Below are 25,890 nucleotides of genomic sequence, written 5' to 3' on the forward strand. Positions count from 1 at the left end.
AGACAGACAGAGAGAGAGCGACAGACAGACAGAGAGAGAGCGACAGACAGACAGAGAGAGAGCGACAGACAGACAGAGAGAGAGCGACAGACAGACAGAGAGAGAGCGACAGACAGAGCGACAGACAGAGCGACAGACAGAGCGACAGAGCGACAGACAGAGCGACAGAGCGACAGACAGAGCGACAGAGCGACAGACAGAGCGACAGAGCGACAGACAGAGCGACAGAGCGACAGACAGAGCGACAGAGCGACAGACAGAGCGACAGAGCGACAGACAGAGCGACAGAGCGACAGACAGAGCGACAGAGCGACAGACAGAGCGACAGAGCGACAGACAGAGCGACAGACAGAGCGACAGACAGAGCGACAGACAGACAGAGCGACAGACAGACAGAGCGACAGACAGACAGAGCGACAGACAGACAGAGCGACAGACAGACAGAGCGACAGACAGACAGAGCGACAGACAGACAGAGCGACAGACAGACAGAGCGAGACAGAGCGACAGACAGACAGAGCGACAGACAGACAGACAGACAGACAGAGCGACAGACAGACAGACAGAGCGACAGACAGACAGACAGAGCGACAGACAGACAGACAGAGCGACAGACAGACAGAGACAGTCAGCGAGAGCGACAGAGAGCGACAGAGACACAGTCCAATATATTAACAGATGAGGGTGGTGTTGAGTGATGGAGTCAAACACTGTGACCATATTTCAATGGAACAGACTTCCATGGAGTACTGATACACGAGTAGCACAATGACAAGCCTCTAATGTAGGAGTGTTCTCTCAATCAATCAACCAATCAATCAACTAATATATGAAGAGTTCTTACCCTGTCGTAGACGGGCCAATCAATTGACTGCGCCTCACAGAAACCACTGTCGGAGGAGGAGTTACCCTCAACCAGAGACACGTTCTGACAGGAACACGGGAACAACAGCTGGGAACTGTTCACTACGACAGCATTACCATGCCAGTCCATACGACCACTCCATCCACAACACTCCATCTGGAGAGAGAGGGGATGGACGGAGGGAAGGAGAGGGGATGGACGGAGGGGGAAGGAGAGGGGGATGGACGGAGAGGGGATGGACGGAGAGGGGGATGGACGGAGAGGGGGATGGACGGAGAGGGGATGGACGGAGGGAAGGAGAGGGGATGGACGGAGGGAAGGAGGGAGATGGACAGAGGGAAGGAGGGAGAGGATGAGAGAGCGAGAGGGGAGAGAGCGAGAGGGGAGAGAGAGGAGAGGGAGAGAGAAGCGAGAGGGGGATGGAGAGGAGAGGGGGAGGACAGAGCGAGAGGGAGGAGAGAGAGCGAGAGGGGAGATGGAGAGGAGGAGGGAGAGACAGAGCGAGAGGGAGAGGAGAGCGAGAGGGGAGAGAGAGCGAGAGGGAGAGAGAGACGAGAGGAGAGAGAGCGAGAGGGGAGAGAGAGCGAGAGGGGAGAGAGAGCGAGAGGGGAGAGAGAGCGAGAGGGGAGAGAGAGCGAGAGGGGAGAGAGAGCGAGAGGGGAGAGAGAGGGGGAGAGAGAGGGGGAGAGAGGGGGAGAGAGAGGGGGAGAGAGGGGGAGAGAGGGGGGGAGAGGAGAGTGATTAAAGGTAGACAATAATAGAGAGGAAACATGTCCAGAGAGAGAATGAGGGGAACCCCAAGAAGTCCAGTCGTTTTCAGATAGATCAACGCTGACTAGCAACCCTGTACTGTAAGTATGGTTTTACAATGAACTTAGGACAATGTTGAAGCTGCTGAAGGCGTTTATAAGGAGCTGAGAGGTGGAGTTTTCTCCACTTCCTTCGTTTGAAATCACTTTTCCAGACGGACGGAGCTTTAAGAGCGTAAAGGTCGTCGCGTCCATTTCTAACAGCTGTGGTTTGGCTCCTCTGAACAGTCCATTTCTAACAGCTGTGGTTTGGCTCCTCTGAACAATCCATTTCTAACAGCTGTGGTTTGGCTCCTCTGAACAATCCATTTCTAACAGCTGTGGTTTGGCTCCTCTGAACAATCCATTTCTAACAGCTGTGGTTTGGCTCCTCTGAACAATCCATTTCTAACAGCTGTGGTTTGGCTCCACTGAACAATCCATTTCTAACAGCTGTGGTTTGGCTCCACTGAACAATCCATTTCTAACAGCGGTGGTTTGGCTCCACTGAACAATCCCTTTCTAACAGCTGTGGTTTGGCTTCACTGAACAATTAGATGTCTTTTATGACGTGCGTCAAATGACACAAGTCTAATTTCTGTACAGAGAGACTCACACCCGCCTCACACCCGCCCCACACCCGCCCCACACCCGCGACTCACACCAGCCTCACACCACCAGCCCCACACCACCAGCCCCACACCACCAGCCCCACACCACCAGCCCCACACCACCAGCCCCACACCACCAGCCCCACACCACCCGCCCCACACCCGCGACTCACACCAGCCTCACACCACCAGCCCCACACCACCAGCCCCACACCACCAGCCCCACACCACCAGCCCCACACCACCAGCCCCACACCACCAGCCCCACACCACACCACCAGCCCCACACCACCAGCCCCACACCCTAACAGCGACTCACACCAGCCTCACACCACCAGCCTCACACCACCAGCCTCACACCACCAGCCCCACACCACCAGCCCCACACACCAGCCCCACACCACCCGCCCACACCCGACTGCCTCACACCACCAGCCCCACACCACCAGCCCCACACCACCAGCCCCACACCACCAGCCCCACACCACCAGCCCCACACCACCCGCCCCACACCCGCGACTCACACCAGCCTCACACCACCAGCCTCACACCACCAGCCCCACACCACCAGCCCCACACCACCAGCCCCACACCACCAGCCCCACACCACCAGCCCCACACCACCAGCCCCACACCACCAGCCCCACACCACCAGCCCCACACCCTTGACTCCTTACATCAGACAATTATTTTCAATTGAATGGTTAAGATTCATTGTATTTTAATACATTTTACACCACTTGCCACTTTACCGTAAAAACTACAGGTCCTGTTAAACCTCTTTTGGTCGACTGGTGGGGTGACTTTTGAACTGGTTGGAATTGTTCTCCGTTTCAAGTCAAAATAACCCCCCCCCCCCCCCCCCCTCGTAGTTCAAAATGGTTAGAGTTAAGGGAAGATACCACTAGATCTGTGCTCTCCTCTCACCGTCCTCTGTATGTAATCCCAGGCCTGCTCGGTGGTGCTGTTCTTGCCAGGGTAGTTGCTCAGGATCTGGGTCACGATGTTGGACATCTCCTTATTTAGCTGAGACAGAGAGACACAGACATAGACAGAGAGAGAGAGAGAGAGACAGAGACACAGAGACAGACACAGAGACAGACACAGAGACAGACACAGAGACAGAGACACAGAGACAGACACAGAGACAGACACAGAGACAGACACAGAGACAGACACAGAGACAGACACAGACACAGAGACAGACACAGAGACAGACACAGAGACAGACAGACACAGAGACAGACACAGAGACAGACACAGAGACAGACAGACAGACACAGAGACAGACACAGAGACAGACACAGAGAGAGAAGGGGGGGAACCAGTCAGTAAACCAGTCATTCAATGAGTCAAATCAGACAGCCAGTGTTGGTTTCTAAACACAAACACAAAACCTGGAGAGAAAATACAATGCCCAGAACTAGAGATACAAATCAGTTGAATAAATCTGAGTAAATTCCTGTAGAAAAATATCCCTGACTATTGAAAACTAGCATTGTTTAGTAATGTGTAGATGTTACGGCTCCCACTCATCTCTGACCCCTCCCACTCATCTCTGACCCCTCCCACTCATCTCTTGACCCCTCCCACTCATCTCTTGACCCCTCCCACTCATCTCTTGACCCCTCCCACTCATCTCTTGACCCCTCCCACTCATCTCTTGACCCCTCCCACTCATCTCTTGACCCCTCCCCTTTCCTCTGTTGAATCAGGGCAAATAAAGAGGCTCTCTCCCCCAAATGGCACCCTATTCCGTTTATAGTGCACTACTTTTAACAAGGGTGTATAGGGCTCCAGTCAAAAGTAGTGCACTATGTAGGGAATAGGGCTCCAGTCAATAGTAGTACCACTGTATAGGGAAAAGGGCTCCATTTGAGTTTTTTTCTGCCACCCTAAAAGCTTTCAGGTGTGTGTCGGTAAAGAGCAGAACGACAGGAAGTTAATGTTCGATGGTTGTTGAAACGCGTTTTGTTTTGAACCTTTATTGAACCAGGAAGTCTCATTGAGGTCAGAAGGGAGACCTGGCATGCCTTCCTATGGTGAGACATGTGCTCTCTCAATGAGCCTTTCCAACATTCCTCGCTTCCCCTCTCCTCACTTCCTATATCCTCACCTCCTTCTCAACCGTAGGCCCAGGGCCCGGCGACAGGCCCAGGGCCCGGCGACAGGCCCAGCGGCAGGCCCAGGGCCCGGCGACAGGCCCAGCGACAGGCCTAGCTACAGGCCCAGGGCCCGGCGACAGGCCCAGCGTGGTTAGCTACATGATTTGAAATGCTTAGTTATAGTGAACAGAGTATTACTGAGAAATCAGATCTTGTTTAAAGTACTGAAGCAGCAACATGTCCAGTCTTGTCCATCTGGCAGACAGGCTGCAGCCGCCGGCTGATGCTGAAAAATAACTGAAGCTGGAGACGCACATCTGGAGAGGCCTCGGTGTGGTGGTCGGGAGAGGCCTCGGTGTGGTGGTCGGGAGAGGCCTCGGTGTGGTGGTCGGGAGAGGCCTCGGTGTGGTGGTCGGGAGAGGCCTCGGTGTGGTGGTCGGGAGAGGCCTCGGTGTGGTGGTCGGGAGAGCCTCGGTGTGGTGGTCGGGAGAGGCCTCGGTGTGGTGGTCGGGAGAGGCCTCGGTGTGGTGGTCGGGAGAGGCCTCGGTGTGGTGGTCGGGAGAGGCCTCGGTGTGGTGGTCGGGAGAGGCCTCGGTGTGGTGGTCGGGAGAGGCCTCGGTGTGGTGGTCGGGAGAGGCCTCGGTGTGGTGGTCGGGAGAGGCCTCGGTGTGGTGGTCGGGAGAGGCCTCGGTGTGGTGGTCGGGAGAGGCCTCGGTGTGGTGGTCGGGAGAGGCCTTCCTGTGGTGGTCGGGAGAGGCCTCGGTGTGGTGGTCGGGAGAGGCCTCAGTGTGGTGGTCGGGAGACAGCCTCATGTGGTGGTCGGGAGAGGCCTCGGTGTGGTGGTCGGGAGAGGCCTTTTTGTGGTGGTCGGGAGAGGCCTCAGTGTGGTGGTCGGGAGAGGCCTCCAGTGTGGTGGTTGGGAGAGGCCTCAGTGTGGTGGTCGGGAGACCTCAGTGTGGTGGTCGGGAGAGGCCTCAGTGTGGTGGTGACGGTTTGTTTAGAGGCCTCAGTGTGGTGGTCGGAGAGGCCTCAGTGTGGTGGTCGGGAGAGGCCTCAGTGTGGTGGTCGGGAAGGCCTCAGTGTGGTGGTCGGGAGAGGCCTCAGTGTGGTGGTGGGAGAGGCCTCAGTGTGGTGGTCGGGAGGCCTCCCAGTGTGGTGGTCGGGAGAGGCCTCAGTGTGGTGGTCGTCTACCTGAGAGGCCTCAGTGTGGTGGTCGGGAGAGGCCTCAGTGTGGTGGTACCTGGAGAGGCCTCAGTGTGGTGGTCTGGAGAGGCCTCAGTGTGGTGGTCGGGAGAAAGGCCTCAGTGTGGTGGTCGGGAGAGGCCTCAGTGTGGTGGTCGGGAGAGGCCTCAGTGTGGTGGTCGGGAGAGGCCTCAGTGTGGTGGTCGGGAGAGGCCTCAGTGTGGTGGTCGGGAGAGGCCTCAGTGTGGTGGTCGGGAGAGGCCTCAGTGTGGTGGTCGGGAGAGGCCTCAGTGTGGTGGTCGGGAGAGGCCTCAGTGTGGTGGTCGGGAGAGGCCTCAGTGTGGTGGTCGGGAGAGGCCTCAGTGTGGTGGTCGGGAGAGGCCTCAGTGTGGTGGTAGGGGAGGATCATATCTCCCTTCCTACCTACCTAAATCCCTGAAGCTGGAGACTCATATCTCCCTCACTAACTTTAAGCATCGGCTGTCAGAGCAGCTCACAGATCACTGTACCTGTAAATAGCCCATCTGTAAACAGCCCATCTGTAAATAGCCCACCCAACTACCTCATCCCCATACTGTTATTATATATATATTTATTTTTGCTCCTTTGCACCCCAGTATCTCTACTTGCACATTCATCTTCTGCACATCTATCACTCCAGTGTTTAATTGCTAAATTGTAATTACTTCTCCACTACGGCCTATTTATTGCCTCACCTCATTTGCACTCACTGTATATAGACTTCTATTGTGTTATTGACTGTAAGTTTGTTTTACTCCATGTGTAACTCTGTTGTTGTTTGTGTCGCTCTGCTTTGCTCTATCATGGCCAGATCGCAGTTGTAAGTGAGAACTTGTTCTCAACTGGCCTACCTGGTTAAATAAAGGTGATCTGGCCTACCTGGTTAAATAAAGGTGATCTGGTCTACCTGGTTAAATAAAGGTGATCTGGTCTACCTGGTTAAATAAAGGTGATCTGGTCTACCTGGTTAAATAAAGGTGATCTGGTCTACCTGGTTAAATAAAGGTGATCTGGTCTACCTGGTTAAATAAAGGTGATCTGGTCTACCCGGTTAAATAAAGGTGATCTGGTCTACCCGGTTAAATAAAGGTGATCTGGTCTACCCGGTTAAATAAAGGTGATCTGGTCTACCTGGTTAAATAAAGGTGATCTGGTCTACCTGGTTAAATAAAGGTGAAATAAAATAAATAAAAATAATGTTAAATGTTAGATCCAGACTTGGTTCCATTTCAGATCCAAAAAGCAGGAAGCTTCAGGGATAATATCTATGGCTGTCCCAAACAGCACCCTCTTCCCTAAGTAGTGCACTACTTCAGGGATAATATCTATGGCTGTCCCAAACAGCACCCTCTTCCCTAAGTAGTGCAGTACTTCAGGGATAATATCTATGGCTGTCCCAAACAGCACCCTCTTCCCTATATAGTGCACTACTTCAGGGATAATATCTATGGCTGTCACAAACAGCACCCTCCGCCCTAAGTAGTGCACTACTTCAGGGATAATATCTATGGCTGTCCCAAACAGCACCCTCCTCCCTAAGTAGTGCACTACTTCAGGGATAATATCTATGGCTGTCCCAAACAGCACCCTCTTCCCTATATAGTGCAGTACTTCAGGGATAATATCTATGGCTGTCCCAAACAGCACCCTCTTCCCTATATAAGTCGCTCTGGATAAGAGCGTCTGCTAAATGACTTAAATGTAAATGTAATAGTGTACTACTTCAGGGATAATATCTATGGCTGTCCCAAACAGCACCCTCTTCCCTATATAGTGCACTACTTCAGGGATAATATCTATGGCTGTCCCAAACAGCACCCTCTTCCCTATATAGTGCAGTACTTCAGGGATACATCAGGGATAATATCTATGGCTGTCCCAAACAACACCCTCTTCCCTATATAGTGTACTACTTCAGGGATAATATCTATGTTGTCCCAAATGGCATCCTCCTCCCTAAGTAGTGCACTATAGAGAGTCTGAGAGGGTGGATTTCAGCTTGATCAGGCCCTACGGGCACTGCGTTTCCACCTAGTCAGATGTTTCCCTTCAGGTCCACTGGGAGAGACAGGCAGTGTGTGTGTGTGTGTGTGTGTGTGTGTGTGTGTGTTGTTGAGGTGGCTGAACCAAGCCAAACTATCCTATCCAGCCAAGATGGATTCTGTTCCATTACAAGTTTACATCTTCTGCTACAATCTGCTAAGTCATTCCAAACCAGCTAGAAAGTTATAGAAGGTGTGTGTGTGTGTGCATGTTTCTCCAATTATCCACATCTGTGTTCACACATCTCTCCAGCTGCTGTGAGTGTGTTTCTACGAGCAGCAGTCACCCTCTCTCTGACCCCTATCTCTCTGACCCCTCTCCTCACCGACACACACCTCTCTGACCCCTCTGCTTACTTCCTCTCACTGACAGACACACACCTGGCCAGGCTTTCGTCTGGTCCTCCTGGGGCCTCTGGGGCCAAGGCCTCCTTAAACAATAATCTCCTCCACTACACTAGTGCCTAGTTCCATATGTATTATTTCATTTGGATGTCTTCCCTATTATTCTACATGTATATGTTGTTCTGGTCCAGTAGAATGTTGTTCTGGTCCTATAGAATGTTGTTCTGGTCCTATAGAATGTTGTTCTGGTCCTATAGAATGTATATGTTGTTCTGGTCCTATAGAATGTTGTTCTGGTCCTATAGAATATATATGTTGTTCTGGTCCTATAGAATGTTGTTCTGGTCCTATAGAATGTATATGTTGTTCTGGTCCTATAGAATGTTGTTCTGGTCCTATAGAATGTATATGTTCTTCTGGTCCTATAGAATGTTGTTCTGGTCCTATAGAATGTTATTCTGGTCCTATAGATTGTTATTCTGGTCCAATAGAATGTTTATGTTATTCTGGTCCTATATAATTTATATGTTATTCTGGTCCTATAGAATGTTGTTCTGGTCCTATAGAATGTATATGTCATTCTGGTCCTATAGAATGTATTAACACAGCTTTTGGTAGCGTGTTCTGACTAAGTAATAAGGTGTAATCAGTCTCAGAACAAGGTGTTTTCTCAAGGGTGTAGTGAGTCATTTTCTACAGAACAGGTTGTGTTCAGGCGGGTTCAACATTCTGGAATGTTCAGGTACACACCGTGTAGAACAGACATGTAGGTTCAACATTCTGGAATGTTCAGGTACACAGAATGTTATGTCGTGTAGAACAGACATGTAGGTTCAACATTCTGGAATGTTCAGGTACACACCGTGTAGAACAGACATGTAGGTTCAACATTCTGGAATGTTCAGGTACACACCGTGTAGAACAGACATGTAGGTTCAACATTCTGGAATGTTCAGGTACACACCGTGTAGAACAGACATGTAGGTTCAACATTCTGGAATGTTCAGGTACACACCGTGTAGAACAGACATGTAGGTTCAACATTCTGGAATGTTCAGGTACACACCGTGTAGAACAGACATGTAGGTTCAACATTCTGGAATGTTCAGGTACACACCGTGTAGAACAGACATGTAGTCTAGTGGTTCAGAGCAGCGGCAGTTCAGAGCTTTGGGCCAGTAACCAAAATATTGCTAGTTCGAATCTCCGAGCTGACTAGTTAAAAAAATCTGTCGATGTGCCCTTGAGCAAGGCACTTAACCCTAATTGCTCCTGTAAGTCACAGTGGATAAGTGTGTCTGCTAAATTACAAAATGACATACTTTTCTGACATTTATCTTTCCTGAACTCGACCAACAACAGGTGTAAACAGGAAGTGACATCACTCACCAGGTCCTTCTGGAAGTAGATGAGTACACCGGCTGCCACCTGACCAATCAGAATCAGCAGCAGGCAGGTGAAGTACTGGGGAGGAAGAGAGGATCATGGGATATATGAGATGACATCACCGTGGCAACAGTCCATAACAATGCATAAACACATCCACCCAATCACCCGACATCATCCCCTGCAGCATCGTTCAGACATCAACATGCCTTCAAATAGAAATGCATTATGTATTCAACTATGTATGTAAATAATTGACTAGGATGTGAACTTCCACATCATCTCCTAGACGCTGCTACAATATCCAACTGGAACAGCCACAGGGCTTTGTGTTGCTACAATATCCAACTGGAACAGCGACGGGGCTTTGTGTTGCTACAATATCCAACTGGAACAGCGACGGGGCTTTGTGTTGCTACAATATCCAACTGGAACAGCGACGGGGCTTTGTGTTGCTACAATATCCAACTGGAACAGCGACGGGGCTTTGTGTTGCTACAATATCCAACTGGAACAGCGACGGGGCTTTGTGTTGCTACAATATCCAACTGGAACAGCGACGGGGCTTTGTGTTGCTATAATATCCAACAGGAACAGCTAAGGGGCTTTGTGTTGCTACAATATCCAACTGGAACAGCGACGGGGCTTTGTGTTGCTACAATATCCAACTGGAACAGCCAAGGGGCTTTGTGTTGCTACAATATCCAACTGGAACAGCCACGGGGCTTTGTGTTGCTATAATATCCAACTGGAACAGCCACGGGGCTTTGTGTTGCTATAATATCCAACTGGAACAGCCACGGGGCTTTGTGTTGCTATAATATCCAACTGGAACAGCCACGGGGCTTTGTGTTGCTATAATATCCAACTGGAACAGCCACGGGGCTTTGTGTTGCTATAATATCCAACTGGAACAGCCACGGGGCTTTGTGTTGCTATAATATCCAACTGGAACAGCCACGGGGCTTTGTGTTGCTATAATATCCAACTGGAACAGCCACGGGGCTTTGTGTTGCTATAATATCCAACTGGAACAGCCACGGGCTTTGTGTTGCTATAATATCCAACTGGAACAGCCACGGGGCTTTGTGTTGCTATAATATCCAACTGGAACAGCCACGGGGCTTTGTGTTGCTATAATATCCAACAGGAACAGCCACGGGGCTTTGTGTTGCTATAATATCCAACTGGAACAGCCACGGGGCTTTGTGTTGCTATAATATCCAACTGGAACAGCCACGGGGCTTTGTGTTGCTATAATATCCAACTGGAACAGCCACGGGCTTTGTGTTGCTATAATATCCAACTGGAACAGCCACGGGGCTTTGTGTTGCTATAATATCCAACTGGAACAGCCACGGGGCTTTGTGTTGCTATAATATCCAACTGGAACAGCCACGGGCTTTGTGTTGCTATAATATCCAACTGGAACAGCCACGGGGCTTTGTGTTGCTATAATATCCAACTGGAACAGCCACGGGCTTTGTGTTGCTATAATATCCAACTGGAACAGCCACGGGCTTTGTGTTGCTATAATATCCAACTGGAACAGCCACGGGGCTTTGTGTTGCTATAATATCCAACTGGAACAGCCACGGGGCTTTGTGTTGCTATAATATCCAACTGGAACAGCCACGGGGCTTTGTGTTGCTATAATATCCAACTGGAACAGCCACGGGGCTTTGTGTTGCTATAATATCCAACAGGAACAGCCACGGGGCTTTGTGTTGCTATAATATCCAACAGGAACAGCCACGGGGCTTTGTGTTGCTACAATATCCAACAGGAACAGCCACGGGGCTTTGTGTTGCTATAATATCCAACTGGAACAGCCACGGGGCTTTGTGTTGCTATAATATCCAACTGGAACAGCCACGGGGCTTTGTGTTGCTATAATATCCAACTGGAACAGCCACGGGGCTTTGTGTTGCTATAATATCCAACTGGAACAGCCACGGGGCTTTGTGTTGCTATAATATCCAACAGGAACAGCCACAGGGCTTTGTGTTGCTATAATATCCAACTGGAACAGCCACGGGGCTTTGTGTTGCTATAATATCCAACAGGAACAGCCACGGGGCTTTGTGTTGCTATAATATCCAACTGGAACAGCCACTGGGCTTTGTGAGCGACTCCTCCCTGTACAGTAGCAGTAGTTTGTAATGCATTCACACTAGCATACACTGAGTGGACAAAACATTAGGAACATCTTCATAATATTGAGTTGCGGCCCCTTTTTGTCCTCATAGCAGCCTCAACTTGTCAGAGCGTGGACTCTACAAGGTGTTGAAGGCCTTCCACAGGGACTCTACAAGGTGTTGAAGGCCTTCCACAGGGACTCTACAAGGTGTTGAAGGCCTTCCACAGGGTCTCTACAAGGTGTTGAAAGCCTTCCACAGGGTCTCTACAAGGTGTTGAAAGCCTTCCACAGGGTCTCTACAAGGTGTTGAAAAGTGACATCAATAAGGGATCATCGCTTTCACCTGGATTCACCTGGTCAGTCTATGTCATGGAAAGAGCAGGTGTTCCTAATGTTTTGTGCACTCAGTGTAGATTTTGGAGATGCCAGCAATGTTTTAAAGATGGTTTTGACTTTAGATTTGTGCACCACTGATTGCGAGTCAGACCAGGCAGTCCAGTGTGCGCCTGTGTGCGCCTGTGTGCCTCTGTGTGCGTCTGTGTGTGTGTGTGTCTGTGTGTGTCTGTGTGTGTCTGTGTGTGCCTGTGTGTGCCTGTGCCTGTGCGTGTGCCTGTGCCTGTGCGTGTGCCTGTGTGCCTGTGCGTGCCTGTGTGTGCCTGTGTGTGTGCCTGTGCGTGCCTGTGTGTGTGCCTGTGTGTGTGCCTGTGTGTGTGTGCCTGTGTGTGTGTGCCTGTGTGTGCGCGTCTGTGTGTGCGCGTCTGTGTGTGCGCGTCTGTGTGCGCGTCTGTGTGTGTCTGTGCATGTGCCTGTGTGTGTGTGTGTGCCTGTGTGTGTGTGTGTGTGTGTGTGTGTGTGCCTGCTCACCAGGCCCAGCAGACAGCGGATCTCGTAGATCGCCCCCAGGCAACCCAGGAAGCCCATCAACATGGAGAGACCACCGACACCTATCAGGATGTAGGAAGCTATCTTCAGCGCTGTGGAGGACTCTTCTGTAGAGAGAAACAAAGCAACACTCTCAGGTTAGCACATTAGCATCGCTATGGTAAAAACCATATATAGGCTAGCATTTTAGCATACCTACAGTACACAATGGGGTACTCCTCTTTAGAGGTGGGAACAAGCAGACTCGTTAGCATATCTGCTGTTAACACATATAGGTTAGCAGTTTAGCAATCGACTACTGTGCAGGCTTGTATTTAAGCAGGCTGATGTAGGCTATACACAGGCTAGCATTTTAGCATCGCTATGGTAAAAACCATATATAGGCTAGCATGTTAGCACACCTACTACACAGTGACAGGCATTTTAACCCATTCATCCCTTAGCAGACACAGTGTTCTGCCTCACGTCTGACAGGTAGACAGACAGACAGTAGAATATAACAGGCATCTTCCTATAAGGCAACTCATTCCCACAAAGCCAAAAGGAGACCTGATCTCAAACCAGCATCTGTTCATGGAAACAGGTCTGGGAATTCTGGATTTTATAAAAACTAAAAGTCCACTGGAGCCAGAGAGAGATTAGGGGTCTGCATTTCAAATGGCACCCTTTTCCCGATATAGTGCACTACTTTGGACCAAAAAAGTTCACTTAAAAAACATAAAATATTGTGCACTATATAGGGAACAGGCTGCAATTTGGGACATAGATTATGTCTGGCAACAGGAGGAATTATATATGTTACTCTGAGGACACTGTTCTCAGTGTGTGTGTGTGTGTCACTGCCAAACATTCTGAGGCTTTCAAAGGAAAGAGAGAAGCGTGTTTCTGTGGATCACTCCGGAGGTCTGGAACCAGACGTGTGCCATCACGGAGGCCCAACCTTTCTGCAAAGCCCAGAAAACCACCACTGAGACACAGAGAGAGAGAGAGAGAGAGAGAGAGAACGGACAGTTCAACCTCATCTCAAGTATTTGGTTTAGGAGACATCATCCTTGGAGACAGAGACGAGCTCCCGAGATCCCCAGAGGTTTTCACTATAATGGCAGAAACATCTGGCACGCCATGCAAATCAAAGTGTTTCTTTGTCAGCGTAGTGTCAGCGCAGTACAGTGAAATGCTTATGCAAGATGTGAAACATGGCCAAATGTATATAGGTCATAGAGACAAAGCGAACTAAATACACAGAAAAAACAGTATCCTATTTAATACTGTGATGAAATAGCTGTGGTTGGTTGGCGCTATACTCTAGCGTGTGACCAATGTGGAATACATGAAGTTCAATAATGCCATGTTGGCTGATTTCTTCTTCTTCTTATTCTAAGTGGGATGACTGTGGCAATATTACTGAAGGAATATGTAAACCGCTGGATGGGAACCCTCATTCCCAGCAAAAGTAGTTTAACCAGACACGTCTCTGATTATTAGAGACAGACCCTGCAGCACATCACAGATCCCTCTCCTCATTACCGTCACTCTGACGTTGGAACGGCTAGAGAACAGATCCCTCTCTCCTCATTACCGTCACTCTAACGTTGGAACAGCTAGAGAACATATCCCTCTCCTCATTACCGTTACTCTGACGTTGGAACATCTAGAGAACACATCCCTCTCTCCTCATTACCGTTACTCTAACGTTGGAACAGCTAGAGAACATATCCCTCTCCTCATTACCGTTACTCTGACGTTGAAACAGCTAGAGAACAGATCCCTCTCTCCTCTAACGTTGGAACAGCTAGAGAACACATCCCTCTCCTCATTACCGTTACTCTGACGTTGGAACATCTAGAGAACAGATCCCTCTCTCCTCTAACGTTGGAACAGCTAGAGAACAGATCCCTCTCTCCTCTAACGTTGAAACAGCTAGAGAACAGATCCCTCTCTCCTCTAACGTTGGAACGGCTAGAGAACAGATCCCTCTCCTCATTACCGTCACTCTGACGTTGGAACATCTAGAGAACAGATCCCTCTCTCCTCTGACGTTGGAACAGCTAGAGAACAGATCCCTCTCTCCTCATTACCGTCACTCTAACGTTGGAACATCTAGAGAACACATCCCTCTCCTCATTACCGTTACTCTAACGTTGGAACAGCTAGAGAACAGATCCCTCTCTCCTCTAACGTTGGAACATCTAGAGAACAGATCCCTCTCCTCATTACCGTTACTCTAACGTTGGAACAGCTAGAGAACACATCCCTCTCCTCATTACCGTTACTCTAACGTTGAAACAGCTAGAGAACACATCCCTCTCCTCATTACCGTTACTCTAACGTTGGAACAGCTAGAGAACAGATCCCTCTCTCCTCTAACGTTGGAACGGCTAGAGAACAGATCCCTCTCTCCTCTAACGTTGGAACGGCTAGAGAACAGATCCCTCTCTCCTCTAACGTTGGAACGGCTAGAGAACACATCCCTCTCCTCATTACCGTTACTCTAACGTTGAAACATCTAGAGAACAGATCCCTCTCCTCATTACCGTTACTCTAACGTTGGAACATCTAGAGAACAGATCCCTCTCCTCATTACCGTTACTCTAACGTTGGAACAGCTAGAGAACAGATCCCTCTCTCCTCTAACGTTGGAACATCTAGAGAACAGATCCCTCTCCTCATTACCGTTACTCTAACGTTGGAACAGCTAGAGAACAGATCCCTCTCTCCTCTAACGTTGGAACGGCTAGAGAACAGATCCCTCTCCTCTAACGTTGGAACAGCTAGAGAACAGATCCCTCTCTCCTCTAACGTTGGAACAGCTAGAGAACAGATCCCTCTCCTCATTCAAACCAATTAGCAACTAACGTTGGAACAGCTAGAGAACACATCCCTCTCCTCATTACCGTTACTCTAACGTTGGAACAGCTAGAGAACAGATCCCTCTCTCCTCTAACGTTGGAACAGCTAGAGAACAGATCCCTCTCTCCTCTAACGTTGGAACATCTAGAGAACAGATCCCTCTCTCCTCTAACGTTGGAACAGCTAGAGAACAGATCCCTCTCCTCATTACCGTTACTCTAACGTTGGAACAGCTAGAGAACACATCCCTCTCCTCATTACCGTTACTCTAACGTTGGAACAGCTAGAGAACAGATCCCTCTCTCCTCTAACGTTGGAACAGCTAGAGAACAGATCCCTCTCTCCTCTAACGTTGGAACAGCTAGAGAACAGATCCCTCTCTCCTCTAACGTTGGAACGGCTAGAGAACACATCCCTCTCCTCGCTACCGTTACTCTAACGTTGGAACAGCTAGAGAACAGATCCCTCTCCTCATCACCGTTACTCTAACGTTGGAACAGCTAGAGAACAGATCCCTCTCCTCATTACCGTTACTCTGACGTTGGAACGGCTAGAGAACAGATCCCTCTCCTCATTACCGTTACTCTAACGTTGGAACAGCTAGAGAACAGATCCCTCTCTCCTCTAACGTTGGAACAGCTAGAGAACAGATCCCTCTCCTCATTACCGTTACTCTAACGTTGGAACAGCTAGAGAACACATCCCTCTCCTCATTACCGTTACTCTAACGTTGAAACAGCTAGAGAACAGATCCCTCTCTCCTCTAACGTTGGAACAGCTAGAGAACAGATCCCTCTCTCCTCTAACGTTGGAACAGCTAGAGAACAGATCCCTCTCTCCTCTAACGTTGGAACGGCTAGAGAACACATCCCTCTCCTCGCTACCGTTACTCTAACGTTGGAACATCTAGAGAACAGATCCCTCTCCTCATCACCGTTACTCTAACGTTGGAACAGCTAGAGAACAGATCCCTCTCCTCATCACCGTTACTCTAACGTTGGAACAGCTAGAGAACAGATCCCTCTCCTCATTACCGTTACTCTGACGTTGGAACGGCTAGAGAACAGATCCCTCTCCTCATTACCGTTACTCTGACGTTGGAACAGCTAGAGAACAGATCCCTCTCCTCTAACGTTGGAACATCTAGAGAACAGATCCCTCTCTCCTCTAACGTTGGAACAGCTAGAGAACAGATCCCTCTCTCCTCTAACGTTGGAACAGCTAGAGAACAGATCCCTCTCCTCATTACCGTTACTCTAACGTTGGAACATCTAGAGAACAGATCCCTCTCCTCATTACCGTCACTCTAACGTTGGAACATCTAGAGAACAGATCCCTCTCTCCTCTAACGTTGGAACAGCTAGAGAACAGATCCCTCTCCTCATTACCGTCACTCTAACGTTGGAACATCTAGAGAACAGATCCCTCTCCTCATTACCGTCACTCTAACGTTGGAACATCTAGAGAACAGATCCCTCTCCTCATTACCGTCACTCTAACGTTGGAACATCTAGAGAACAGATCCCTCTCTCCTCTAACGTTGGAACAGCTAGAGAACAGATCTCTCTCTCCTCTAACGTTGGAACGGCTAGAGAACAGATCCCTCTCCTCATTACCGTTACTCTAACGTTGGAACATCTAGAGAACAGATCCCTCTCCTCATTACCGTTACTCTAACGTTGGAACAGCTAGAGAACAGATCCCTCTCCTCATTACCGTTACTCTAACGTTGGAACAGCTAGAGAACAGATCCCTCTCCTCATTACCGTTACTCTAACGTTGGAACAGCTAGAGAACAGATCCCTCTCCTCATTAAAATTAAACGTTGGAACAGCTAGAGAACAGATCCCTCTCCTCATTACCGTCACTCTAACGTTGGAACAGCTAGAGAACAGATCCCTCTCCTCATTACCGTCACTCTGACGTTGGAACAGCTAGAGAACAGATCCCTCTCCTCATATACAGATGAAACATCTGATCAACATTGGAACAGCTAGAGAACAGATCCCTCTCTCCTCTAACGTTGGAACGGCTAGAGAACAGATCCCTCTCTCCTCTAACGTTGGAACGGCTAGAGAACAGATCCCTCTCTCCTCTAACGTTGGAACAGCTAGAGAACAGATCCCTCTCCTCTAACGTTGGAACATCTAGAGAACAGATCCCTCTCCTCTAACGTTGGAACAGCTAGAGAACAGATCCCTCTCCTCTAACGTTGGAACATCTAGAGAACAGATCCCTCTCCTCTAACGTTGGAACAGCTAGAGAACAGATCCCTCTCCTCATTACCGTCACTCTAACGTTGGAACATCTAGAGAACAGATCCCTCTCCTCTAACGTTGGAACGGCTAGAGAACAGATCCCTCTCCTCTAACGTTGGAACAGCTAGAGAACAGATCCCTCTCCTCTAACGTTGGAACAGCTAGAGAACAGATCCCTCTCTCCTCTAACGTTGGAACAGCTAGAGAACAGATCCCTCTCCTCATTACAGTCACTCTGACGTTGGAACATCTAGAGAACAGATCTCTCTCCTCATTACCGTTACTCTAACGTTGGAACAGCTAGAGAACAGATCCTCTCCTCATTACCGTTACTCTAACGTTGGAACAGCTAGAGAACAGATCCCTGTCCTCATTACCGTTACTCTGACGTTGGAACAGCTAGATGAACATTGTCCTCTAACAACATAGAGAACAACCAGACTGGTCTAGAGAACAGCTCTTCTACGTTATAATAGAGATACAGATCTGTCTCCTCTAACATTGGGGGAGTCAACGGTGGTGGGGGAGGGAACGGTGGTGGGAGGGTATGAATCCTATATAGTTTAGTCTCCCATTAGGCCTATATGAATCCTACCTTGGAATCCCATCTCACGAGGAGCAAACCCTTTTCCTTTCTTCCTGGGCCAATCAGATGTGCCTAAACCTAGTGTGAAGTTACCAGGTTGTTAGCTAGCTAGGTAACATGACGTTGTTTGTTATCAAACCAATAATTAGCAACCCGGGATTAGTTTAAACGGCAGACGTGGTTTTGTAGACAGAAATAAAAGGTTACTTCTGGTAATATGGGTCATATAGAAAAAAAGGGTAGAGGGCCTAGAGAGCTGCCCTGCGGTACACCAAACTTTAAAATGACATTAGAGAAGCTTCCACTAAAAGAAACCCCCTGAGTTCTATTAGATAGATCGCTCTGAATCCACGGTATGGCAGAGGTTGAAAAGTCATAACACACATGTTTTTGAACAACAGGTTATGGTCAATAATATCAAAGGCTGCACTGAAATCTAACAATGCAGCTCCCACAATCTAACTAAATATCCATTTCGTTCAACCAATCATCAGTCATGTGTGTCAGTGCAGTACATGTTGAGTGCCCTTCTCTATAAGCATGCTGAAAAAGTCTGCTGTTCATTTGTTTAAAGAGAAATAGCATTGTACTTGATCGAACACCATTTTTTCCAACAGTTTGTTAAGAGCTGGTAGCTTATAGGTCTCCTGTTAGAACCAGTAAAAGCGGCTTTACCACTCTTGGGTAGTGGAATGACTTTGGCTTCCCTCCAGGCCTGAGGACAAAGACTTTCCTCTTAGGCTCAGATTAAAAATATGACAGATAGGAGTGGCTGTAGAGTCAGCTACCATCCTCAGTAGCTTTCCATCTTAGTTGTCGATGCCAGGAGGTTTGTCATTATTGTTCGTTAACAACAATTGTTCCACCTCTGCCACACTAACTTGACAGAATTCCAACTTGAAATGCTTTTCTTTCATTATTTTTTTTCATGCATGAATACAATTGCTCACTGTTCGTTGTTGGCATTTCCTGCCGGCATTTCCTGCCTAACCCTAACCCACTTTGCCAATGAAGTAATCAATAAAATAAATTGCCAACATCAAATGGTTTTGTGATGAATAAAGCCATCTGATTGGGTGAAAGATGGAGTTGAATTCTACCCATAATTACATTTAAAGTACTCCAAAGTTTTTCCCCCATTATTCTTTATATTTTTACCTTTATTTAACTAGGCAAGTCAGTTAAGAACAAATTCTTATTTACAATGACGGCCTAGGAACAGTGGGTTAACTGCCTGTTCAGGGGCAGAACGACAGATTTGTACCTTGTCAGCTCGGGGGTTTGAACTTGCAACCTTCTGGTTTCTAGTCCAACGCTCCATCGATCTTGGCTTCATAATAAAGAACTTGCAAAGTCAACTCTGTGCTCTTGGTTATAACAGATGAAATGATACATTGTATTAACATAAAGTCAACTCAGACTGGTCTGTGCTCTTGGTTATAATAGATGATACATTGTATCAACATAAAGTCAACTCAGACTGGTCTGTGCTCTTGGTTATAACAGATGATACATTGTATCAACATAAAGTCAACTCAGACTGGTCTGTGCTCTTGGTTATAATAGATGATACATTGTATCAACATAAAGTCAACTCAGACTGGTCTGTGCTCTTGGTTATAACAGATGAAATGATACATTGTATCAACAATGGAGCAGTGCAGGCAAAGTAAACAATGTAACAGAAGTAACAGAAGACTCATCAGGGTCTGCATCCCCACTCGCCATCACGGCTACATTATATTATAAAACAGAGAGGAATAGATGGGCATCAACTATTGCTATCATTCTCATTCCTCTGGTGAAATGACTGCCACATTACTGTCATTCCTCTGGTGAAATGACTGCCACATTACTATCATTCTCATTCCTCTGGTGAAATGACTGCCACATTACTGTCATTCCTCTGGTGAAATGACAGCCACATTACTGTCATTCCTCTGGTGAAATGACAGCCACATTACTGTCATTCCTCTGGTGAAATGACTGCCACATTACTGTCATTCCTCTGGTGAAATGACTGCCACATTACTGTCATTATCATTCCTCTGGTGAAATGACTGCCACATTACTGTCATTATCATTCCTCTGGTGAAATGACTGCCACATTACTGTCATTATCATTCCTCTGGTGAAATGACTGCCACATTACTGTCATTATCATTCCTCTGGTGAAATGACTGCCACATTACGGTCATTATCATTCCTCTGGTGAAATGACAGCCACATTACTGTCATTCCTCTGGTGAAATGACAGCCACATTACTGTCATTCCTCTGGTGAAATGACAGCCACATTACTATCATTCCTCTGGTGAAATGACTGCCACATTACTGTCATTCTCATTCCTCTGGTGAAATGACTGCCACATTAGTATGTGTAGTTTGATAAACTTACGCAGGATGACCATGAAGCTCTCATTGTCCAGAAGGACCCACAGTCCAAACCCCATGATGAGGGCGCCAAACAGCTGCAGAGGGGGGGGGGGGGGGGGGGGAGACAGAGAGAGAGAGTCAATACAACATGGTAAATAAGACTAAACTCCTTACTAAGTTCTGTAAATGAGTCTTTGGGTGCTGTTGTAATGTTCCATAGACAACCATCTACATCAGTCCTGTCAGTAGTGACGTTTCTCTACATCAGTCCTGTCAGTAGTGACGTTTCTCAGTCCTGTCATCAGTCCTGTCCTGTCAGTAGTGACGTTTCTCTACATCAGTCCTGTCAGTAGTGACGTTTCTCTACATCAGTCCTGTCAGTAGTGACGTTTCTCTACATCAGTCCTGTCAGTAGTGACGTTTCTCTACATCAGTCCTGTCAGTAGTGACGTTTCTCTACATCAGTCCTGTCAGTAGTGACGTTTCTCTACATCAGTCCTGTCAGTAGTCAGTACGTTTCTCTACATCAGTCCTGTCAGTAGTGACGTTTCTCTACATCAGTCCTGTCAGTAGTGACGTTTCTCTACATCAGTCCTGTCAGTAGTGACGTTTCTCTACATCAGTCCTGTCAGTAGTGACGTTTCTCTACATCAGTCCTGTCAGTAGTGACGTTTCTCTACATCAGTCCTGTCAGTAGTGACGTTTCTCTACATCAGTCCTGTCATATTCTAGTCAGTCCTGTCAGTAGTGACGTTTCTCTACATCAGTCCTGTCAGTAGTGACGTTTCTCTACATCAGTCCTGTCAGTAGTGACGTTTCTCTACATCAGTCCTGTCAGTAGTGACGTTTCTCTACATCAGTCCTGTCAGTAGTGACGTTTCTTTCAGTCCTGTCAGTAGTGACGTTTCTCACATCAGTCTGTCAGTAGTGACGTTTCTCTACATCAGTCCTGTCAGTAGTGACGTTTCTCTACATCAGTCATCAGTCCTGTCAGTAGTGATGTTTCTCTACATCAGTCCTGTCAGTAGTGATGTTTCTCTACATCAGTCCTGTTAGTAGTGATGTTTCTCTACATCAGTCCTGTCAGTAGTGACGTTTCTCTACATCAGTCCTGTCAGTAGTGACGTTTCTCTACATCAGTCCTGTTAGTAGTGATGTTTCTCTACATCAGTCCTGTCAGTAGTGACGTTTCTCTACATCAGTCCTGTCAGTAGTGACGTTTCTCTACATCAGTCCTGTTAGTAGTGAGATCACACCATACATTGACAGTGTAACTTAAAAGCCTTAAGCTCTGGATCAGATTTTTAATTGACTCTGTTCAGTGATGTGAATGATGGATGGTAGAGAGGGGGGGGATTGTGGGAGCCTTGGACTGAGCGGATGAGTATCTCCGTGGTAACCAGGCCACAATCACTTAATCTGCTCTCTAATGAAGAAACCAGGGAGAGAGAGGGATGGAGGGGGTGAGAGGGAGAGAAAGAGGGCATGAGAGAAAGAGCAAGAGAGAGCTAAAGAGGGAGAGCGAGAGAGAGCTAAAGAGGGAGAGCGAGAGAGGGGGCATGAGATAGAGCGAGCAAGAAAGAGAGCGAGAGAGCGAGCGAGCGAGAGAGGGCATGAGAGAGAGAGAGAGAGAGAGAGCGAGCGAGACAGAGGGCATGAGAGAGAGAGAGAGCTAAAGGGAGAGAAAGCGGGAAAGAGAGAGAGCGAATGATGTCAGAGAATGAGAGAGTGAAACAGAAGACAAGGACGACAGAGTAGTTGGTGTGTGTTGATGAGTTCACATTCCCTCCCACCGACTCGACCTCAAACCGGTCCAACAGGGCAATAGAGCTGTGGCGGTCATGTCATATCGATCAGACGGTAATTGTCATGCACGGTTTCATCCACTCAGAGGAGAGGCTGAGGTCCTGCACTGTATAGGCATGTTATCTGTGTCTGGGAAATAAGATACTTACGAAGAAGAGGACATTGAAGAGGAACAGGAAGTACTTGATTGCCTTCATGCAGCCTTTCCCCATTGTGATCGCTCTGTGAACAACAGAATACAAAATATTTAGTCATACTTTATTTGAAGAGTACTTAAGCATTAATATGATACGATCATGAAGATAAAATCACAGGTCAGGTCAGACATCCCTGTGGTCGACTGAAAAGTTTAACATGATGCCATCAAAGTACAGAGGGGACATGATCCACATAAGTGTGTGTGTGTCTAGATTTGCTGGTGTGAGAGGCCTACAGTATAAGTGGTGACAGATGCCTGGAACCCCTGACCTGCTGGCTAAGCTGTTGAGATGATAGGGACCTGGATCTATAGGAGACAGATGCCTGACCTGACCTGACCTGCTGGCTAAGCTGCTGAGATGATAGGGACCTGGATCTATAGGAGACAGGTGCCTGACCTGACCTGCTGGCTGAGATGATAGAGACCTGGATCTCTAGGAGACCGATGCCTGGAACCCCCTGACCTGCTGGCTAAGCTGCTGAGATGATAGAGACCTGGATCTCTAGGAGACAGATGCCTGACCTGACCTGCTGGCTAAGCTGCTGAGATGATAGGGACCTGGATCTCTAGGAGACAGATGCCTGACCTGACCTGCTGGCTAAGCTACTGAGATGATAGGGACCTGGATCTATAAGAGACAGATGCCTGGAACCCCTGACCTGCTGGCTAAACTGCAGAGATGATAGGGACCTGGATCTATAGGAGACAGATGCCTGACCTGTTGGCTAAGGTGCTGAGATGATAGAGACCTGGATCTATAGGAGACAGATGCCTGACCTGACCTGCTGGCTAAGTCGCTGAGATGATAGAGACCTGGATTTATAAGAGACAGATGCCTGGAACCCCCTGACCTGCTGGCTAAGCTGCTGAGATGATAGAGACCTGGATCTCTAGGAGACAGATGCCTGGAACCCACTGACCTGCTGGCTAAGCTGCTGAGATGATAGAGACCTGGATCTATAGGAGACAGATGCCGGACCTGACCTGCTGGCTAAGCTGCTGAGATGATAGGGACTTGGATATCTAGGAGACAGATGCCTGGAACCCCCTGACCTGCTGGCTAAGCTGCTGAGATGATAGGGACCTGGATCCCTAGGAGACAGATGCCTGACCTGACCTGCTGGCTAAGCTGCTGAGATGATAGAGACCTGGATCCCTAGGAGACAGATGCCTGACCTGACCTGCTGACTAAGCTGCTCAGATGATAGAGACCTGGATCTATAGGAGACCGATGCCTGACCTGACCTGCTGGCTAAGTCGCTGAGATGATAGAGACCTGGATCCCTAGGAGACAGATGCCTGACCTGACCTGCTGGCTAAGCTGCTGAGATGATAGGGACCTGGATCTATAGGAGACCGATGCCTGACCTGACCTGCTGGCTAAGCTGAGATGATAGAGACCTGGATCTATAGATGATAGATGATAGAGACCTGGATCTATAGGAGACCGATGCCTGACCTGACCTGCTGGCTAAGCTGCTGAGATGATAGGGACCTAGATCTATAGGAGACAGATGCCTGACCTGACCTGCTGGCTAAGCTGCTGAGATGATAGGGACCTAGATCTATAGGAGACAGATGCCTGACCTGACCTGCTGGCTAAGCTGCTGAGATGATAGAGACCTGGATCTATAGGATTACCGATTAAAAAAAACAATGGATGGTTGTCTAAGTACCCAAGTATCATACTTGAGTAAAAGTAAAGATAGCTTAATAGAAAATGACTCAAGTAAAAGTGAAAGTCACCCAGTAAAATACTACTTGAATTAAAGTCTGAAAAGTATTTGGTTTTAAATATACTTAAGTATAAATCATTTAAAATTTCTTTACATTAAGAAAAACCAGGCGGTATGATTTTGTAGTAAAAAAAAAATGTACAGACAGTCAGGGGCTCCTGACTCCAACATCATTTACAAATAAAGCCGTTGTGTTTAGTGAGTCCTCCAGATCAGAGGCAGTAGGGATGTTCTCTCTTTAGTGAGTCCACCAGATCAGAGGCAGTAGGGATGTTCTCTGTTTAGTGAGTCCACCAGATCAGAGGCAGTAGGGATGTTCTCTGTTTAGTGAGTCCACCAGATCAGAGGCAGTAGGGATGTTCTCTGTTTAGTGAGTCCACCAGATCAGAGGCAGTAGGGATGTTCTCTGTTTAGTGAGTCCACCAGATCAGAGGCAGTAGGGATGTTCTCTCTTTAGTGAGTCCACCAGATCAGAGGCAGTAGGGATGTTCTCTGTTTAGTGAGTCCACCAGATCAGAGGCAGTAGGGATGTTCTCTGTTTAGTGAGTCCACCAGATCAGAGGCAGTAGGGATGTTCTCTGTTTAGTGAGTCCACCAGATCAGAGGCAGTAGGGATGTTCTCTTGATAAGTGTGTGAATTGGACCATTTTCCTGTTCGAATGTAACGACTACTTCTTGGTGTCACGGAAAACGTTTGGAGTAAACAAGTACATTATTTTCTTTAGGAATATAGCGAAATAAAAGTTGCCAAAAATATAAATAGTCAAGGACACATACATTAAAGTACTTCAGTAGTTTACACCACTGCAACCAACAACACAACCTCACTGCAACCAGCAACACAACCTCCATCACACTGTACAACCAGCAACACAACCAACACAACCTCCATCATCAGACTGTACAACCAGCAACACAACCTCCATCACACTGTACAACCAGCAACACTACCAACAACCTCCATCAGACTGTACAACCAGCAACACAACCTCCATCAAACTGTACAACCAGCAACACAACCAACAACCAGCAACACAACCTCCATCAGACTGTACAACCAGCAACACAACCAACAACCTCCATCAGACTGTACAACCAGCAACACACAACCTCCATCAAACTGTACAACCAGCAACACACAACCATCAGACTGTACAACCAGCAACACAACCTCCATCAGACTGTACAACCAGCAACACAACCTCTGTCAGACTGTACAACCAGCAACACACCAGCAACACACAACCCCAACAATCTCCATCAGACTGTACAACCAGCAACACAACCTCCATCAGACTGTACAACCAGCAACACAACCTCCATCAAACTGTACAACCAGCAACACACAACCATCAGACTGTACAACCAGCAACACAACCTCCATCAGACTGTACAACCAGCAACACAACCTCCGTCAGACTGTACAACCAGCAACACAACCAACAACCTCCATCAGACTGTACAACCAGCAACACAACCTCCATCAGACTGTACAACCAGCAACACAACAGACCAGCAACCAGCAACAAACACCACAACCCCAACACAACCTCCATCAGACTGTACAACCACAACAGCAACACACAACCCCAACAATCTCCATCAGACTGTACAACCAGCAACACAACCTCCAACCTCCACAAGACTGTACAACCAGCAACACACAACCTCCATCAGACTGTACAACCAGCAGACTGTACAACCAGCAACACA

The 25,890-nt window shown here is 48.0% G+C and overlaps 1 protein-coding gene across 1 annotated transcript in view; it reads right to left on the reverse strand.

Moving 5' to 3' along the window:
* LOC135571029 (CD82 antigen-like) overlaps positions 1–25,890 on the reverse strand; it is a 54,778-nt gene that overhangs the window by 2,684 nt on the left and 26,204 nt on the right. Inside the window, exons 2-7 of the mRNA XM_065016843.1 lie at positions 22,392–22,464; positions 20,459–20,531; positions 12,350–12,474; positions 9,349–9,423; positions 3,192–3,290; positions 845–1,021 (exon numbers count right to left, since the gene is read on the reverse strand). Of these exons, the coding sequence (XP_064872915.1) occupies positions 845–1,021; positions 3,192–3,290; positions 9,349–9,423; positions 12,350–12,474; positions 20,459–20,531; positions 22,392–22,454 (612 nt within the window). The 5' untranslated portion in view covers positions 22,455–22,464. The remainder of the gene's footprint in view (positions 1–844; positions 1,022–3,191; positions 3,291–9,348; positions 9,424–12,349; positions 12,475–20,458; positions 20,532–22,391; positions 22,465–25,890) is intronic.

Source organism: Oncorhynchus nerka, unplaced genomic scaffold, assembly GCF_034236695.1.
Source record: "Oncorhynchus nerka isolate Pitt River unplaced genomic scaffold, Oner_Uvic_2.0 unplaced_scaffold_841, whole genome shotgun sequence".
In the NCBI taxonomy this organism is placed as follows: domain Eukaryota; kingdom Metazoa; phylum Chordata; class Actinopteri; order Salmoniformes; family Salmonidae; genus Oncorhynchus; species Oncorhynchus nerka.